The sequence below is a fragment of the Myxocyprinus asiaticus genome, chromosome 13 (genome assembly GCF_019703515.2).
Source record: "Myxocyprinus asiaticus isolate MX2 ecotype Aquarium Trade chromosome 13, UBuf_Myxa_2, whole genome shotgun sequence".
NCBI lineage: Eukaryota > Metazoa > Chordata > Actinopteri > Cypriniformes > Catostomidae > Myxocyprinus > Myxocyprinus asiaticus.
In genome coordinates this window covers 33936805-33955269 of record NC_059356.1, presented here as the reverse complement: position 1 = coordinate 33955269, position 18465 = coordinate 33936805, and the positions used below count along the sequence as shown (strand labels likewise).

Genomic DNA, 18465 nt, shown 5'->3' with positions numbered 1-18465 from the left:
TTTGTTTTAAAGATAACTATCAATTTTATTGTGAAAAAGTTGTTGCTTTTCATACACTGTACAATCAATAATTTAAAAAAATTGTTGTTTGTTGTTGCAAGAATAATCTGATATCTGATCATTCTTTATGTACGTTATTCAGCAGCTTTTAGCTTCAACCAAAGGAAAATAGTGTTTACAATTGTGTCCCTACTGCTTCACCAATCACATTTCCCTTTATTCTGCTCGCACAGAGGAGACCACCTTCCTACAACAGCAGGAGGGTCTTGTCATGCTTGACTGCCCACTGTTACACTTAATATGAGCATGTTTTTTATATATATATATATATATATATATATATATATAAAAAATCAGAACAACATTGGAGGCTTTAGGTAAGAGGAAGAACACTTTACCAAAAAACAAAAACAAAACAAAAAAAAACCATTGAAATTGAACTTTCTAGCTAAGTCACGTATTTTCTTTGCATCATATGGTGTGCATTACAAAGAACAACAACCACTGCTCTCAGATGAGAGGCTCAAACTACCTACAGATTCTGAAGATGCCCAAAAAGGAATAAAACTTATTTGTAGCATTTCCTTTAAAGATTTAAAGGAATAGTTCACCCAAAAATTAAAATTCTGTGACCAATCCCACACCATTTTGTTGTTCTGAACCTATATGGCTTAATTTCTTCGTGGATTTATCTTCATCACCATTCACTTTCATTGTATGGAAAAAAGATTAAAAGCAATTACAGTGAATTGAAGCTAACATTCTGCCCAGCATATTCTTGTGTTCATCGTAAGAAAGTCAAACGTGTTCAGAACAAACACGAGGGTAAGCGAATGATGACAGAATTTTTTTATTTTAGGGTGAACTATCCCTTTAAGGGGGAACCATTCTCAGGCCAGTAACACCTTATGTGGATGCTTTAGTTTTAACGTCACCCACTGTGTACACAACAGATGGACACTAATATGCACAACTGCTCTAAAAGCAAGTGCCAAGTTAATTCTATTAGCTCTGGTGACTGCAAAAGCCCTGTAGCAGATAGCTTATAGGTCAAACACAGAGAGCTCACAGCTCTCCGGGGAAAGTTTAAAGGCCCCCTGCTGGCAGCCTGTTGCTCAGCCTGGTTTAAACAGGCTTCATTGGGCAGGTCTGTTCCTGGAGGCTGGGACTCGTCCCTGAGAGAAGGGGTGGAGAAGAGAGAAAGGGGCAAAGAGCTGTTCTCTGGTGCTATGAACAGAAATGGCAACTAAGGGAGCGGCCGGGGGGGCGGGGGATGGTTGATGAAGTGAAATCTCTGGAGATCTGCGAGAGGAGCATCCATTATTCAACAACCATGGATCATCAGACCTGGACGAGATGCACTGCTGCTTTTGTCAGGATTTGATACCACAGGGAAAAGCAAAAAGGACGTATGTAGATTAAAACAGCAGTTAACATTCTGCTACCAACAAATTCCAGCACTGATGACGTCACTTAAGTTTGTGCTTGATATTAAGACGCAAGCTTGAATGGGTTCGTAATCCTTCATTGTGACATTGTTTCAGTATAACTATACAGAAACCATGCTTTGCTGTATGTGCAGTTAAAAGGGCTTCAAGCAAAGACCCTTTAGGCTTTGAACTCATGCTACAACACTGAACACTGGAACACATAGGCTTTGAAACATTTTGAGGGTGAAAAAATTGTCCCTGGACAGAAGGTAAAATGGAAAGTACTAAAATGGTGCTGAATGTGTAGCAATGCTTGATTCTGAATGAGGGAACTGGGCATCAGGTTGGCCGGTTTACTGAACTCAGGTGTGATTACATACATTATAGGGAAAAACTATTGTAAATGTGAAGAATGCTCCACAAGACATGCAGAAAAAAAAAAAAAAGAGCAAAAGTGAGGGGTACAAAAAAAAGAAAAAAAAAAAAAAAAAAACTCTTGGCCAACAATGTCCCCTGAGCAAGAATTTTCTGTATCCATCTTAAGAGGGATCATTTAATCATTTTCAGGATCTTCAAGGACTTTCCAGCAAAGAGAGATGGTGACGTATCATGAAGTATCCCTGTCTGCCTGGAAATGCTTGTGCTCTCGCTCTTGGGCTCGTAAACAATCAGTGGTCCCATTTTAACAGTCCACATTCAACAATATACTCACTATCTTGTAGAAGCCATCGTGCAGCATTGACCAATTTAGAGACCAACCATTTGCAGTGCAAATAAAATTTTAATACATCAGTTCAGAATTACGCACTACAAGTAATTTCGCACCGGCCCTCAAACACTCATTATTTTTAAGCATGCAAGACCATGTGACCCTTAGAGATACTTCAGTTTTTGTATGGAGAACAGGCCCATACAAAGACCATAAAAGGAGGAACAACATTTGAAAAGCACAGTATTTACTGAGGATGTACAGTATGTGCAAAACAATGTGAACACAAAGCGTAATAAGCCGATAAAACAACTTCAAAAGAGGCCTCTTCACTCAGAGTAAAGCAAAATGTCTGTTGACTCTCCAACTCAGGGGTTTGTTCTGCATTAATTCTCCAGCAGAGGGAGCTAGTGCAGCAGGAAAACATAAAATCAGTGGTCACTGGAACAAAATCAAGGAGTCTGATGAACAGCTGACCTTTAGTCATGGTCTGCGAGTGAGAAATCAAACAGGTCTGAATGTGCCTACTGAATGTACTGCAGCAAGGTGGGGGAGAAAGTGTAGCCGTCCCTGGGCACAGGAAGTTTGTTCACAACCTGTTCTGCTACACTGGGAAGTGGCACATCGACCCGGCCCCTGTGTGTTTGTCTGTGTGCACCGGTGTTATGAAAGGGAAGGGATGGCCTTGCCCCGCCCCTGTGCCCACCAGCTAGGAGATCTTACAGTTGTTCCTGGTGCAGTTCTGGGGCGGGCTCTGAGGAGGCCGAATGGATTTTGAACGTTTGAGGCTGTTGCCTTTGCTGCCTCCAGCAGCGTTGGCCAGCGAGTAGGACCGGCCGTGCATCATGACAGCGTTCATGCCATTCGCCATGGAGAAGGACTTCAGATGGCTTTTGATGGCCACAGGAAGTGGCAGCTTATCAATAAGGTGCACAGGAGTGCAGGACACAATGGCACGGCAACACAAGTCCTGTAGACTGAATACTGCAAGAAAAACACATATATTTGAGTTACAAGACAAAAGACTGTGATCAGAACATCTTCAAGGTTGAACAGTTACATTATATCATAAATAAAAAGCAAAAGCATTTGATACTCTAGGGATTTCCCAGTGGCTGCCTTGATGCATCTACACACTGAGATCATATTTTATTCTCTTTACAGAAGTAATGAGAATGTTTTAAATTATTCAACATTCCCTCAGCAGATGTTAATGCACTCCCTGCATATCTTTTCAGTTAGAATCAAATGGAAATGACTAGACTCAACGCAAGCCTGAGAGATGGGAGCCTCAGTTAAAGGGATAGTTCATCCAAAAATGAAACTTCATCATTTACTCACCTTCATGTTGTTAGCCTCAAGCGCCATTCACACCACAGGCGGCATCGTGCCACAAAGCGACTTGATCACATTCATTTTCAATGATGGTGACATGAGCTGCAGTAACCGTTTGCAACAGATATCGCTGCGGCGGGCGACAAGACAAATAACGGGCAATAACGTTAAAGCGACAGCAGTACGGGCACCCACTAGCGAGACAGACTGCAGAGTGTAGCAACACCAAGCGACAATGCTGTTTGCGGTGTGAACAGGGCTTCAGTCACCAAAAGATGCAATTACATTAAATGGTGACTAGGGCAAATATTCTGCCTAACATCATCTTTTGTGTCCCATGTCATACAGGTATGAAACAACATTAGGGTTAGTAAATGGTGAAAGAATTTGGATTTTTGGGTGAATCGTGCCTTTAACTGCATGTGATCTTTATGTAAAAAAAAAAATTATTCTAGGGAGGCTGATCTGTGCATTTAGCAAAAACATGTGAAACAATGTGTTGCAATAAAGTTACAAAAAGATAAAGTGAGAGACGGAATGTAAATTGCTGCCATTTTGAAAGGCTACATCAGCAGCACTTCCTGCTCTCAGAACTGCAGGATGCTGTTCTGCTAAACAGCTCATTTGGGGCACTACAGAATCTCATGGGAAAATCTCACAACACAGTAGAAACAGACAGAGAAAGAAGTGCTTCACTGAAAGCTTTCTGCCTCTAATTACATAGCTCTGGATGACATTCAGTTTGGTTTTCTTGAACTAATGGAAAGCTATGCTGACCATGGCAGTCTTCCTGCATCACCCAGAAGCAGCAGAAAAGGCACATGGTCTCAATAGAGAAGTTAGGGTTAAAGGCAAAGGTTTCCACTGTTTTTTGTGGGATTATGGTCTAAAATACCAGGAAAGGCAGTTTTGGTCTTTTTTTCATTCATTTGAAACTACAGAAGACGAGAAATGATCCAGAAGTCGGGATTTGGATCAAGAAATTATGCAAGATATCCAATATCTAGAGATCAGGATGGCTAATGGCTGACATAATGGTGTTATATAATTAAAACACTTTAATGATTTAGCATAGGAGATGCATTAAATTGCTGAGACAGTATTCACTATAAATTTATAAACACTATTAATTGACAAGGCTGTTGGCAGATTTTGGAATTGACACAAGGGGAAATACAACTTCTGTTGTTCGCCTAAGGCCAATAATATCAAAATGGCCAAATATTGGCCACTAGTTATGATGTTAGAGTTTGCCTCTTAATGAACAAATGCATGTACACATGCTCACCCGAAGAGAAAGACTCACCTCTATTGGGCCTCCAGAACTTCTCCATACCGTGCCTCATCAGCACAATGCGCGAGAGTTCCGTAAACGATTCAATGACGTTAAAGTTGCAGAGAGGACTCACTTCGAAAAACGTCATGCCGTTCTTCTCCGCGTACGCCCGCGCCTGTTCTGTGGGCACCTGCCGTTTGAATGCCAGATGCAGCCGGTTACCCACAAGAATACGAGGTACACCAGGTGCATGCTGAGAAAAGAAACAAAAAGGTGGTTTAGAAAAGAGGGATGGGAGGAGAGAGAGAGACAGACAGAAGACAAGAAAGTGGGAGATACACAGATACACAGGAGGGCACAGATATGACAAGCCTGTGCCCTCCTGTGTATCTGGGTATCTCCCACTTTCTTGTCTCTCTGTCTTCTCCTCTAGTCCAACGCATAAAGAGCACTCACTCATCTGAGTTGAACTGGGCAATGACTGTGCCAGCCGCAAATCACTGTTGTGCAAGTCAGTCAAATCTGACATTTTAGTGAGACAGTCTTGAGATAAGTCGTGTGTAATTATAAAGCTAAATCATACTCTTAAATCCACATTATTGGATTTTTGCGAACACTAAGCTTTTTTTCCTATACTTCTGTAATATTTTCTGCAAATCACTGCATAATGCGCCCTTCCAAAGATCAGCAAGGTCAAAGCTCATTTTGTAATGAAATTACTTATTCTGAGTCAAGTCACAAGTAGTTGCAGCAAAGTCAAAGTAAAGCCTCAAGTATTATAATATTTACCAAAGCAGATCAAAAGCCTGCTTCTGGTGCCAACTTATACAGTTACTCTATCTCTCTTTGTTCAACTCTTTGTGGAGCACACATGGTTGAGTTCCATTCAGAATTTAATTAAGGTAGCATAACGTTTCCAAAATTATAATTTAAAAGTTAATTTAAGGAAGAATTAAAATAGATTACATTTAAAGAATTTCATTTTACGCTGGAAGTGTAATTTCTAATCATATATTTTATTTTTCAGTGTGAATTACTCATAAAGATGATATCATACACACAATTACGGGGTATTTCAAGAAACATTAGATGATATTACCATAATAATACAATTTTTAAATGCCACCAATAGAAAATGTTATTTAATTTACATACATTTCACCATATTTAATCAATTAACTTTTATTTTATGGACCAAGGTTGGAATAACACATCATCTCCCAGAATTATTTAATTTACTTAAAGGTCTTCAAAATGGACCCAAACAACAAGAAACAGGTTTTCATGTCTATTTTTTTGTGTTGAACTAGCATTATTAAATTCCTCCCATGTATCTGTGATGACATTCTTTGAATTACAAGTCAGTAAATTCCTCTTCCTACCATGCCAATTCAAACTCCAAATCAACATCCTGTGGGGCATGGCCAATTCAATTAAAAAAAATTCCAATTCATGAACTGAAAGGGAGCCAAATCTTAAATTCTGAATTTTGCCCAACCCTGGCAGAAGAGAAACAAATAAATCTTCATCCATTCAACAAACACCCCCATCACGCACAGATATTCTCACAAATATCCACCTAAATATACAGAAACAACATACAATACTCAAACCAACCAAGGAGGATAGAAGGAAGAGAGTGAGATGGGGTAATCTACAAGAAAGAGGGTTGCAGTAAGAGAGGACATCCTCTCTGGATATCAAGCACTGGGCCAAAAGCAGCACGAGGAAAAGGAAGGGGAGGATGTCATCTGAAGTAAGTGTGACACTGCGTGTTGTGGTACATGTCTGAGCTCTGCTGATCTACAGTAGGTCTCAGATGAGACCTGGAGCATTAACAAAATATACATATACATACACTGTATCCTATCAGTCTCAACCTCTCAACATCTGTTCTCTCACTTCCTGTTATCAGCCATATCCTCACCTCGTCAATCTCCCTGATCCAGCGGTCTATCCCGTCAAACGACCAACGGTTGGTGATGTCATACACCAACAGGATCCCCTGTAGAGGACAAACAAACACTTATTGTTAGCGAGTATCCTGTTCATGGAGTGAGATGGGAGGTTAACAGCAGTGACAGGACATGAACTCCAGTCTGTACAGTAATTTCAACACAAAGAATATTTTTAAAATACACTCATAATTGGGAGACTTTATTAATAGAGAATTAAGAGTTTTCTTCAGAAAGGCTTAGACTGTTTACAGGCCAAAATTCAAATGATATATAACATACTGGGGCATCCTACTTAGACTTGTTTCATGTTTCAGTAAGTGAATATGTCTATTGGTGCAGACTGTGACAGTGCACTTAGCAAAACTTCCTCTCTATGAACACGAATCAAACAATGACATTTGACACAGCTAATGTGCATTTACCTGTGCCCCCCTGGAGTATGATCTGAAAATTGTGCAGAACCTGCCTTGTCCCGATGTATCCCTAAAACCAAACACAGACAAGTTAGGACAATGTCACAGAGCACATAGTCTGTCAACAGTACCTCAGTTAAGCTTGACACATGAGTTCGGTTACAAAACCTTGTGAGCTGCCTAGGCAGTAGATTAAGGCATCCCAATATGAAGGCTGTTCCAAAAGGTAGGCAGCAAAATTTGGCCAAAACCAGAGACAGATTTGCATGTATCCTTCGCAGAGAAGGCAATTCAAGAATGCACTGAAAAATTCATCCAAAAGGGCAAAAAAAAAAAAATGTAAATTATAAATGTATTGTATAGATAAAAATAGCTCCACGAAAATTGATTATTTTACCCAAAATGTTTGTGTTACAAGGCTGTCAAATTAAAATTCTAAATTCAAATATTTGTCAAATTCCAAATAAAAACACCCATTTGAACGCTAAAACTGTGCATTTGAATTTTGGATATGTGCCAACCACTGACGATGACTGCAGACGATTGCATTCTTGCACTATAAAAGGCTAGTTGCAGAACAACAAATAGAGTTTAACAGAACGCAGTTGTCTTAATTTAAAAAAAGTTAATTTGCTCCTGCACGAGATGCTGAATAAACAACAAAATGCTGCAAAACGGTTAAAGACTTTCATCTAGTATAAGTATGTTAACATAGAACTGTCTATTGAAGCTCCACCCCTCCCCCCATTAAATGGAATGCACAGCCGAGAATGTTCTTTGCAATAATATAACAGTGCTTTTTTGACTTGAATGTATTTGTTGCACCCATGGAGCTATAAAGTACCTGGAGAGAGCTATCCGTTAGCATCCCCATTCATCACTATGACTGTGCTCAGCTAGCGCAGAGTTCCCAGAAATCTAGCGAAATGGAGGCTGCCATCTTTGCTCATGAGCACTCAGTTCCAGGAATGGGTGTCACTTGACTGATCACTCGTCAGTGGGAATAGATAGGGAAAAATATAAATCAGTTTTACGCTTTTAAGAGCCCTTCAAAAACAATCCGTCACCAGATGATGATGTGCTATAATTAGGGTGGCCAGAAGTCCCGTTTTTCCCAGGACAGTCCCGTATTTAAGCACTTTTTCCTAGTGTCCCAACTTATTCTGAAAAAATCGTGTTTTGTCCCACATTTCCCCTATCCTAAAACTTCGATCGCCTATGCGGCTTTCTCAGTCACGTAAGTATTCTAATCAAAGGTAGCCAAGGATACGGTTTGTAAAACCAATAAAATCACACCGTGTTATTTGAAGTACATGATTGGATTAAACTATCCAATCACAATCCCCTATCAATAGATGTCCAGTTAGTGAACTGATTGAAGAGTTAGTTTGAAAGAGCACGTAGATGAAATTGCGGCTGGAAAAATGTCAAGGAAGCGTGCATGTACATTTTATGAGGATCTTCAAAAAGAGTTTAAATTTCTAAAAAAGGAGTCACAGACAGAGCAGAGTAAAATGAGGTGTGAGATTTGTGGAGCTCGCTTTTCCATCGCCCAAGGAGGCCGCACCGACATCGTGCAGCATGTTCATACAAAAAAGCATGTGGATGCTGCTAAAAGTAAGTGTGCCACACCAAGTGTTAGCAATTTTTTGGTGAAGCAAAGTTCTGAATCTGACAAGGTGCATACAAGTGAAGGACTTTTTGCTTATCATTCTGTTGTGCATGGCCATAGCTTTGCACATTCATGACCTTAGAAAAGTCTTGCAGGCCAGGTTGGAGGAATCATTCATACCCTCTGACATTAAAAAGCATCTGGATGCCCTGGCTGAAGCTAGTGTCATGTGAGCGGATGATTTCTTTTGTGCAGACAGAAACTTCTATTCAGCATCGGTGGATTACCTACAAAATTGGAGCCACTTATTGGAGAACACAGAAAAACATGAGTGGGCCCTACAGAGTGACATCCCAGAGTGGAAAGACATTCAGAGCAGCCTCAAACACTTCTACTTCAGAATCCCTACTCTCAGTTTGATTGAGGAAACCACGCTCTTTGATGAGTGGGCTTGCGTGAAAAACATTGTCACTCGTAGCATTACTGAGTGGAACAGATGGACAGACGTTTTTCATGAGCTGGAGAGCAAGACCATCAACTTGAGTCTTAGCCAAAATCGTGGAGTTTGTTTTATGCCTGCCTGGGACATCTGCATCTGTGGAGTGTGTGTTCTCATTAATGAACGCAGCATGGACACCAGATAAATCTTGACTCAGTCATGAAGGCAATGCATTTCATACGTCTTAATTTTGGACTGGACTGCTCTGCAGTTTACGATAAACTCTTGAAAGACAGAGAAATATTGCTGCTGGTGAAAAGTACAAGGTGACAACAGTTACAGATGCGGATGCACCCTCTACTTCGCATTGATCTGTGCCTAGGTAAGGATACGTCAATTTCATTTTTGCCGGGAGGGGCTGTCCTGATTTCCACAAGCAGGAATCTGGTCACCCTAGCTATAATGTAATGAAATAATTGAAATGGTTCTTGGAAAATGTATTATTTCGTCATAAAACATGGCTACTTTTGAATGGCTGTCTATGGAGAAACATGCTTTTTGCCATCGGGTGGTGTAGTTCCAGCATCTATCAGCAGGTGCTAACAGGGACCTGCTAACCAGCCAATTCCTGACCCCCTAGTTGCGCCCACCTGTGGACTAAGGAAACAACGTAAATTTGAAAATCCGGGGCCTCATTTATAAAACATATGTACCATCAGAGCTGATCCTAAATTTTTATGGATTTGATCCTATGCCAAAGTTGAGGAACAAATCGGGATTTATAAAGGCAGAAACTTAAGTGAAAATGAGTACATCAACTGACAAGCATGCGTACAAATTTTTTTTGTGCTTATGCTCCAGAGCAAGGGTGCACTGACTTGATTTTTTTTATTTTTAGTGATGCAAATACATATCAGTGACTGACTGAATTTATTAATAAATGAGAGGGGCCTGGGTAGCTCAGCGAGTAAAGATGCTGACTACCACATCTGGAGTCGCAGGTTCAAATAGAGGGCGTGCTGAGTGACTCCAGCCAGGTCTCCTAAGCAACCAAATTGGCCCAGTTGCTAGGGAGTGTAGAGTCACATGGGGTAACCTCCTCCTGGTCACTTTAATGTGGTTGTCGCTCTCGGTGGGGCATGTGGCGAGTTGTGCATGTATTCCGTGGAGAAAAGCATGAAGCCTCCACAAACGCTATGTCTCTGCGGTAACACGCTCAACAAGCCACGTGATAAGATGCGCTGATTAACGGTCTCAGACACGGAGGCAAATGAGACTCGTCCTCCGCCACCCTGATTGAGGCGAGTCACTACGCCACCACAAGGACTTTGGGAATTGGGCATTGCAAATTGGGGAGAAAAATTTATAAATAAAAAAAAAATGAGTAAGAACGTTAACGTGAACAAGAACATTTCGATACGAGTCAGAATGTGGTCATATTTAGATTATGTATGCGTAATGTAAATGTTTTGGATATCCCTTGCAACAGAATATTTATTTATAGCCCTTTCTGCACATTTCCGTAAAAAAAAAAAAAAACAAAAAAAAATAAAAAATTCTGAGACCGATAACAGGCAGGTGTAATATACGGTATGAACTATATCAAGCACATTTTTGGAGTGAAGAGGAGAGATTATAGTTAAACATAGCAAAATCAATATTCAGATGGCTAAAAAGCACCGCAACAGCCTCATATAAAACTTGTTTACATTTTTATTTTTTTGATCTATGGCAAGAGCGAGCAGAAGAGAACAGTGGGAAGAGAGCTTTCCAGCTGCGCAAGCATGTAGTTTATACAGAACACGATTGCCATGTAGAAATATGAATATTTCCTTTTTGAAATTAAGGTTTAGCAAGAATATGGACATTGATTGAATAGTGTGGATTTACAGTTAACATGGTCAATGAATGGATTTGTTATTGATAATAAAAATGAATAACTGATGAGGAGTTGTTAAATAGGCTGCATATGTGCAGAAACCGGTAGCTACACTCACTATTTTAGAAAACCTTGCCAACCATACAAGAATATTCCACAAAAAATGAATGAATAATTTGCACATGCACTTTTATTGTATTCTGTCTCACCATATTAGGATATGTGTGGGCGTTCTGTAGGTGGAGTCTGTGTGCTTGTTCACATATGCAAGTTTTTAAGATTAATTGGGATATATAAAGTTGGATGCTTTTAGAAAAAAAATGTGTGTACACGAACATTTTATAAATCGTTTGTAGGATCATTTAGGAAATTGTTGTACGTTCACATCTAAGATTATTTTATGAAAGTCTTTATTAATGAGGCCCCTGGTGACTTTAAAATTTAATTTAATTCATTTTTGATAATATTTAAGGTAAAAATTCAAGTTTAGTTCCTCCTCTAATGTCCAACTCTATTAGAATCAATTTAGTTTAGTCTCCCGTGCATTTCACTTGAGGTGAGCTATTTGTGTGCTGCTCAAAACTGCCTATGAGGAGCATCCTAAATCAGTCACCAATGAGGTTCTATTTCAGTTAGAACGCTGCCTTAGATGGCAGCTACCTATGTAGGCAGTAGACAGCAAGGCAGCTCACTAGGTTTTGGAAAATAAATCTAGAATGTTTAGGATGTTGCATGGAGTTTGAAGTTAACTCAAAAACAAATCGACTCAGGCACTCATGTCTGCGTCACAACCCAGAAAAACTAGTTTTCCACTGTGGCACACCCGCACCCAAACAACCTTGTCAGCTGCCTACTCGCTCTATCTGTGAGAACTTTCTCACACAGTTAAACTGGCCCTAATGGGTCAAATGCATCTGCACAAAGATTTACTGTGACGGCTGGCTTTTCGAAGTGGTGGTACATTAACCGCATCCATGTTGTTTACCGCTGCAGTGCCACATTCACATCAGAGAGTTCATCAGATATACCTGGCTCAGATACCTGGGAGCTCTGAAACATGTGCTGGAAAAGATGTAGGTCGAGTTTAAAGCCCTAAAAAAGCGATTGGATCCTCTGTTCCAAAAACTAGTGAGCTGCCTACAGAAACAGCATTTTAAGGCATCATAGGTGCGCTACCAACGTGAAACGTATTATTGCTGCCACATAAGACACTTGTTTTGACCAAATTCTAAGGGGCAGTTCACATTTTTGCATCCATCAGAGATTTAAAAAAAAAAAAAAAATTCTATGTAAATATGCGCTTGATGGACCTCTTTGACCGTTATGCCGTGTCTCGCTGTTTTTTCAGCATTTCGTGCAGGAGCGCCATGTTTTCAAGATGCTGTGTCAAATCTCAAGAACTTCAACTTTTCAAAACGTGTTTCGAGACAGCTGTATTCTGTTCCATTTGTTGCGCTACGTATAGCTTTTTTTAAACGCAAGAACGCATTTGATCTGAAGGGCCCCTAAGGCAGCATTGCATCCTTTGTAAAGAAGCCAATCACAGAATACACTGCAACAAGCTCGGTGAAAACATAAACCCAAGATGGCGGACGAGGGGAGAGCAATGTTGATTACAAATTAAACTTTTATAGCCTTTAATAATGAAAAATACCAATAAATACTTCAGTGCAATTAAAAATGGCTTATTTTTCTCCTTTGTTATTAGAGTACAGCATCACATCTCTTTTGAAATGATTCAACAGATGAGTCTCCCATGCGGAGGCAGCAGGCAGCTCACTAGGTTTAGGAACGGAGCTTGAGAGTCATTGGTAAAAGGAGGAATGTACTGTATGTGGCACATTACAATAAAGCATTCCATTATATATCCCAGTACATTATAGCAAACCATGGCAATTTCCTCAAGGGCTTTAAGAATTACTCCTCAGGCACTTACAACCCTGTGTGTGAACGCAAATTAGCTTGTTGTTTGTCTTCATAATGTGTAATTCTGCTGTCTTAATATACAATGCCTTCCTGATCAAGAAAATTTTCGTTGTCTCTGGGGAAATGGCTAAATGCTTTTATGGATGTATAACAGGTTTTCCTGCAGGCGGTGAGCTAGATACTTCTCAGCCACTTTCAGTTAATGGAACCTTTGGTTATTTATGAGCTATTTATGTCTTATTAAAAAACAAATATAAGGCTACTTGCATCCCTTTTTTATTGCACCACAGATTTCCTTATCTCACATGTCCCACTGACAGGGAAACAGCCTAAACCCATATCCGTGCGGAAGATGAACATGTGCAGTGATTTATTGCTTTGTAAATCAAGTCCCGTCTGTCTCAGGGTTTTTAATTTCCAATGCAATGGCAAAGAAAGCCTGGGGAATGGAGCTCCACTGTAAGTCAAGCCACTGACTCATCACTATGAACCAGACAACTTTCAACAGGCATATATTTTCTCTAAGCCAGTGATGCATTGTTTTATCTTGACGAGTGAAACAAGTCGCTGCATTATTAGCTCTTTTCAAAGCTCTTATGGAGATAAAACTTTCCCCCGTGCTCTTCCACATTCCCCCCCAAAAACACATAAAACATGTATGTGTTGTATAGTGCAAAGGGGTTACGATCTACTTACCAAAGTTCTAGTTTTACTCTTCGCCCATCCAACAGAATCGTGGTGGTCTTGTAGTCGATTCCTGTTGAAAGAGAGAGAGAACATTTAGACTACCAGCAGAAATCAGGCATAGCTTTCTACAGTAAAGATAATTCCTAAAACAGATGATTCATAGTAACTCAAAAGCTGTGGCCAGGTAGCATAATTGCATTTGGTGTACTGTTTGCTTTTGCACAACTTAATTTAATTGTGTGAAAATTCATTCTCTCATTGAAAGGCACTAAGGATAAACTGTTTTTTGTAAATGAAACAGCTCCTATAAAAAATAGTATTAGGGTAGCAGAGCATTTACAAAGAGGACAATAACATGCAAACAGACGTAACAATGAATTAAACACAGAACAAATACGAGTATGCGTGGTGTAACGTTCACTTTCATTGCATGGAAAAAAAGATGCAATACAGTGAACGGTGACTGAAGCTAACATTTTGCCTAAAATCTCAAAAGGATCTTTTTATTTCCTTTTACAATAAATCTCCACTTTCACTTTCACATTCTGAAAGTGAAAGAGAAGAATTCTAGTAAATTGACTTAAATATTGATCTGTTTCTCACACCAATAATATCGCTTCTGATTACATAGATTTAACCACTGGAGTCTTATGGATTACTTTTATGCTGCCTTTGTGATTTTTTGAGCTTCAAATGTCTGGTCACCATTCTTGCATTGTAAGGACCTACATAGTGGAGATATTCTCCTAAAAATCTTCGTATGTGTTCCGTAGAAGACAGAAAGTCATACACATCTGGGATGGTGTGAGGATGAGTAAATGAGAGAATTTTCATTTCTGGGTGAACTGTCCCTTTAAGGCAGAAAAGGAGGGGGACATGGCAGAGGCTTTTAAGTAGAGAGACGAAAGAGGAAAGATGGGGCCTTTTTTTAAGATCCTTCGTAAAGCTTTGACGACTTTGTGACAGAACATGCCTGTAGAAGGGTCTCTGCTCACACTCAGCTAGACAGGCACCCTAAGAGCTCTTGACAGGCGAACAGCGACTGGTTTTGAGCCCATAGGGTTTGCTTATCCTTAATTATTAAATATCTAAAGAGAATGTAACAAAAGCTACATGGGTCGCACTTAAAAAAAAAAATAAAAAAAAATATGGGAGCTGTTTTCTTGCTTTTCTTCAACCTCCCCATCCTGCAAATGATTTGCACAGGTACCAATGTACACTAAGCCAAAGACGCATCACACTTCCTTCCTCGATCCCCCCTCCTCTGCACTTTTGGGTAATTGTATGGGCAGATGTCTCTGCAACATGGCCCGACAAAGGCAGTACAGTGTAATTATCATCTCAGGTTCCAGCTAATGGGGCGCTGACTAACCCTTCCCAGCCTAGTGAGCAAAAACAGCCTAAAGCAGCTGGGTTTGAGGAAGAGCCTGGAAGTGAATGATCCAGCTGGAGTTCAAATCAAATCAATCAAATCACTTTTATTGTCACACAACCATATACACAAGTGCAATAGTGTGTGAAATTCTTGGGTGCAGTTCCGAGCAACATAGCAGTCGTGAAAGTGATGAGACATATACCAATTTACAATAAACATCAGATTAACACAACACAATTAAAGTCTAATATACACATAATTACACACAACACAATATACAAATAATAACATACACTGTACAGTATACAATACATACAATACATAGTATATATAGAATGTACAGTAGGTTGTATTGTACTGTACTGACATTCGGCTGTCGGCTGATAGTAAGTTGTTAAGAGAGAATCTAATATAATAATAATATAATTTATGATAGTCCGGTGTGAGATATAAGAGTAATAAAATGCAGTGCTGACGTATTTTGATTGTGGGAGATCAAGAGTTCAAAAGTCTGATTGCTTGGGGGAAGAAGCTATCGTGAAGTCGGCTGGTGCGGGTCCTGATGCTGCGATACCGCCTGCCTGATGGTAGCAGTGAGAACAGCCCATGGCTCGGGTGGCTGGAGTCTCTGATGATCCTCCGAGCTTTTTTCACACACGGCTTGGTATATATGTCCTGGAGGGAGGGAAGCTCACCTCTCCGATGATGTGTCTGGCAGTTTGCACCACCCTTTGCAGGGCTTTGCGGTTGTGGGTGGCACTATTGCCGTACCAGGCGGAGATGCAGCCAGTCAGGATGCAGGTGTAGAACCGTGCGAGGATGTGGCGGTTCATTCCAAACTTCCTCAACCGTCTCAGGAAGAAGAGGCGCTGATGAGCCTTCTTCACAACGACTTCAGTGTGGATGGACCATGCGAGTTCCTCAGTGATGTGGACACCCAGGAACTTGAAGCTGCTGACTCTCTCCACTGGTGCTCCATTGATGGTGATGGGACTGTGTTCTCTGTCTTTTCTTCTGAAGTCCATCACAAGCTCCTTTGTCTTACTGACGTTGAGGGAGAGGTTGTGCTCCTGACACCAGTGTGTCAGAGTGTGCACCTCCTCTCTGTAGGCTGTTTCATCATTGTCAGTGATCAGACCTACCACCGTCGTGTCATCAGCAAACTTAATGATGGCATTGGAGCTATGTGTTGCCACACAGTCATGTGTGTACAGAGAATACAAGAGTGGGCTGAGAACACAGCCCTGCGGGGCTCCAGTGTTGAGGGTCAGCGATGAGGAGATGTTGCTGCCTATTCCAACCACCTGGTGTCTGCTTGACAGGAAGTCCAGGATCCAGCTTTGGAACAGGCACAATGGTGGATGTTTTGAAGCATGTGGGGACTACAGACAAAGAGAGGGAAAGATTGAAAATGTCCGTAAAAACACCAGCCAGTTGGTTCACGCGTGCTCCGATGACGTGGCCCGGAATGCCGTCTGGACCCGCGGCTTTGCGGATATTCACCCGTCGGAAGGATCGGGATACATCCGCTACAGAGACGGAGCATGAACTAACCTCTGTAGCTTCGGCCGCGAGAGCTCTCTCCATGAGGGCGGTGTAATTTCCCTCAAAACGAGCATAAAAAGTATTTAGCTCATCCGGGAGAGAGGCAGCGGTGTTCATGGCGGTGTTTTTATTCCCTTTAAAGTCTGTGATGATATTAATTCCCTGCCACACGCTTCTAGAGTTGGTGGTGTTAAACTGTCCTTCAATCTTGTTCCTGTACTGGCGTTTTGCTGTTCTGATCATAACTGGCTCGTTTATGCTCCTCTGCGTTCCCGGAATTAAAAGTGGAGGTCCGCACATTAAGTGCCGCGTGAACATCGCTATTAATCCATGGCTTCTGGTTCGGATAGATCCGTATTGTTTTGGTCAGAACGACGTCCTCTACGCACTTTCTGATGAAATACGTTATGCTACCAGCGTAAAGCTCGATGTCGTCATCAGAGGCGGACCGGAACATCCCCCAGTCCTTGTGATCAAAACAGTCTTGTAGCGTAGAATCTGATTGGTCAGACCAGCACTGGATCGTTCTGAGGGCGGGTGCTTCCTGTTTCAGTTTCTGCCTGCAAGCGGGCAGAAGCAGAATGGAAGAGTGGTCCGATTTGCCAAATGGTGGGCGGGGGAGGGATTTGTAGCCATCCCGGAAGGGAGAGTAGCAATGGTCCAAAACCCGGTCCCCTCGTGTGTTAAAACTAATGTGTTGGTGGTATTTTGGTGCAACTGATTTGAAACTGGCTTTGTTAAAGTCCGCGGTCACAATGAACGCGGCCTCAGGGTGCGCAGTTTCCTGTTTGCTTATAATCCCGTACAGTTCCTTGAGTGCCCGGTCTGTGTCGGCCTGCGGCGGGATGTACACAGCTGTGATAATGACCGCTGTGAATTCACTCGGTAGACAGAATGGTCGACACAGAAGCATGAGAAATTCCAGATCAGGAGAGCAGAATGACTTGATAGAATGTACGTTCCTCTGATCACACCAGGATTTGTTGATCATAAAACATACACCACCACCTCTGCTTTTACCTGAGAGGTCTTTCGCTCTGTCCGCTCGGTGCACGGAGAACCCCGCGGGTTCAATGGCCGAGTCTGGAATCTCCGCAGACATCCAAGTTTCCGTAAGGCAGATAATGCAGCAGTCCCTCATCTCTCGTTGGAAAGAGATCCGCGCTTTCAGCTCGCAGAGCACGTTATATAATTGAGGACACCTAAGAGGGATCAAGTGTACACTGACATGTGCGGGCATGTTTAATTCAATTTGAACAGCCTATTATTATTATTATTATTATTATTAATGAATGGAGGAAACAAAGATGCTTACAATTGGAGAATGTAGTGCCGTTGGATTTTTTCACAGTAGGACGGTTTTCAATGTAATATTTTTCTACTGTCAAATACAAATGTGAATGAGAGAACAGAGCATGTTTTCTTTGTGTCTCGTTGTGCTCGTTCATGATATATTTAAAGCTCTGAATTGGAATGCATATATTTATGAATGCTGAGGAGCTTTGAACATGCAAGGGTGAGTCTGAGAGTGTTATCTAAAAGAATGCTGGAGCACATGAAAGCATTAAAACATACATGCCTGAGGCTAAGAAGGGTAGAAAAGCTGGTTTAACTGAGATCCAACATTGCAACAGATTTAGCATGTGTGTGTGTTTACTCTGCACTTGGCAGGATAAACAGCACACATGGAGACTATCACTTTACACTGAGCAAAACTTCCATCTGATAATCACTTTATAATTAGTATGACTCTGAACTAGAGAGAATCTCTTTCCACTAAAAAAAGGTACATAAGATGAGAGCAGTGTCATAATGTAAAGCCTTTTTAAAAGATTCCAAATCACACTCTCAGAATAACTCTAAGGTTTAGCTGTTCACAGT

At 41.1% G+C, this 18465-nt stretch overlaps 1 protein-coding gene across 1 annotated transcript in view; it reads right to left on the bottom strand.

The window, feature by feature from the left end:
- rab40c (RAB40c, member RAS oncogene family) overlaps positions 1 to 18465 on the bottom strand; it is a 28072-nt gene continuing 9607 nt past the window's right edge. The window contains exons 2-6 of the mRNA XM_051713906.1: positions 13674 to 13734; positions 7131 to 7191; positions 6678 to 6755; positions 4781 to 5003; positions 1 to 3123 (exon numbers count right to left, since the gene is read on the bottom strand). Coding sequence (XP_051569866.1) covers positions 2849 to 3123; positions 4781 to 5003; positions 6678 to 6755; positions 7131 to 7191; positions 13674 to 13734 — 698 coding nt within the window. The 3' untranslated portion in view covers positions 1 to 2848. The remainder of the gene's footprint in view (positions 3124 to 4780; positions 5004 to 6677; positions 6756 to 7130; positions 7192 to 13673; positions 13735 to 18465) is intronic.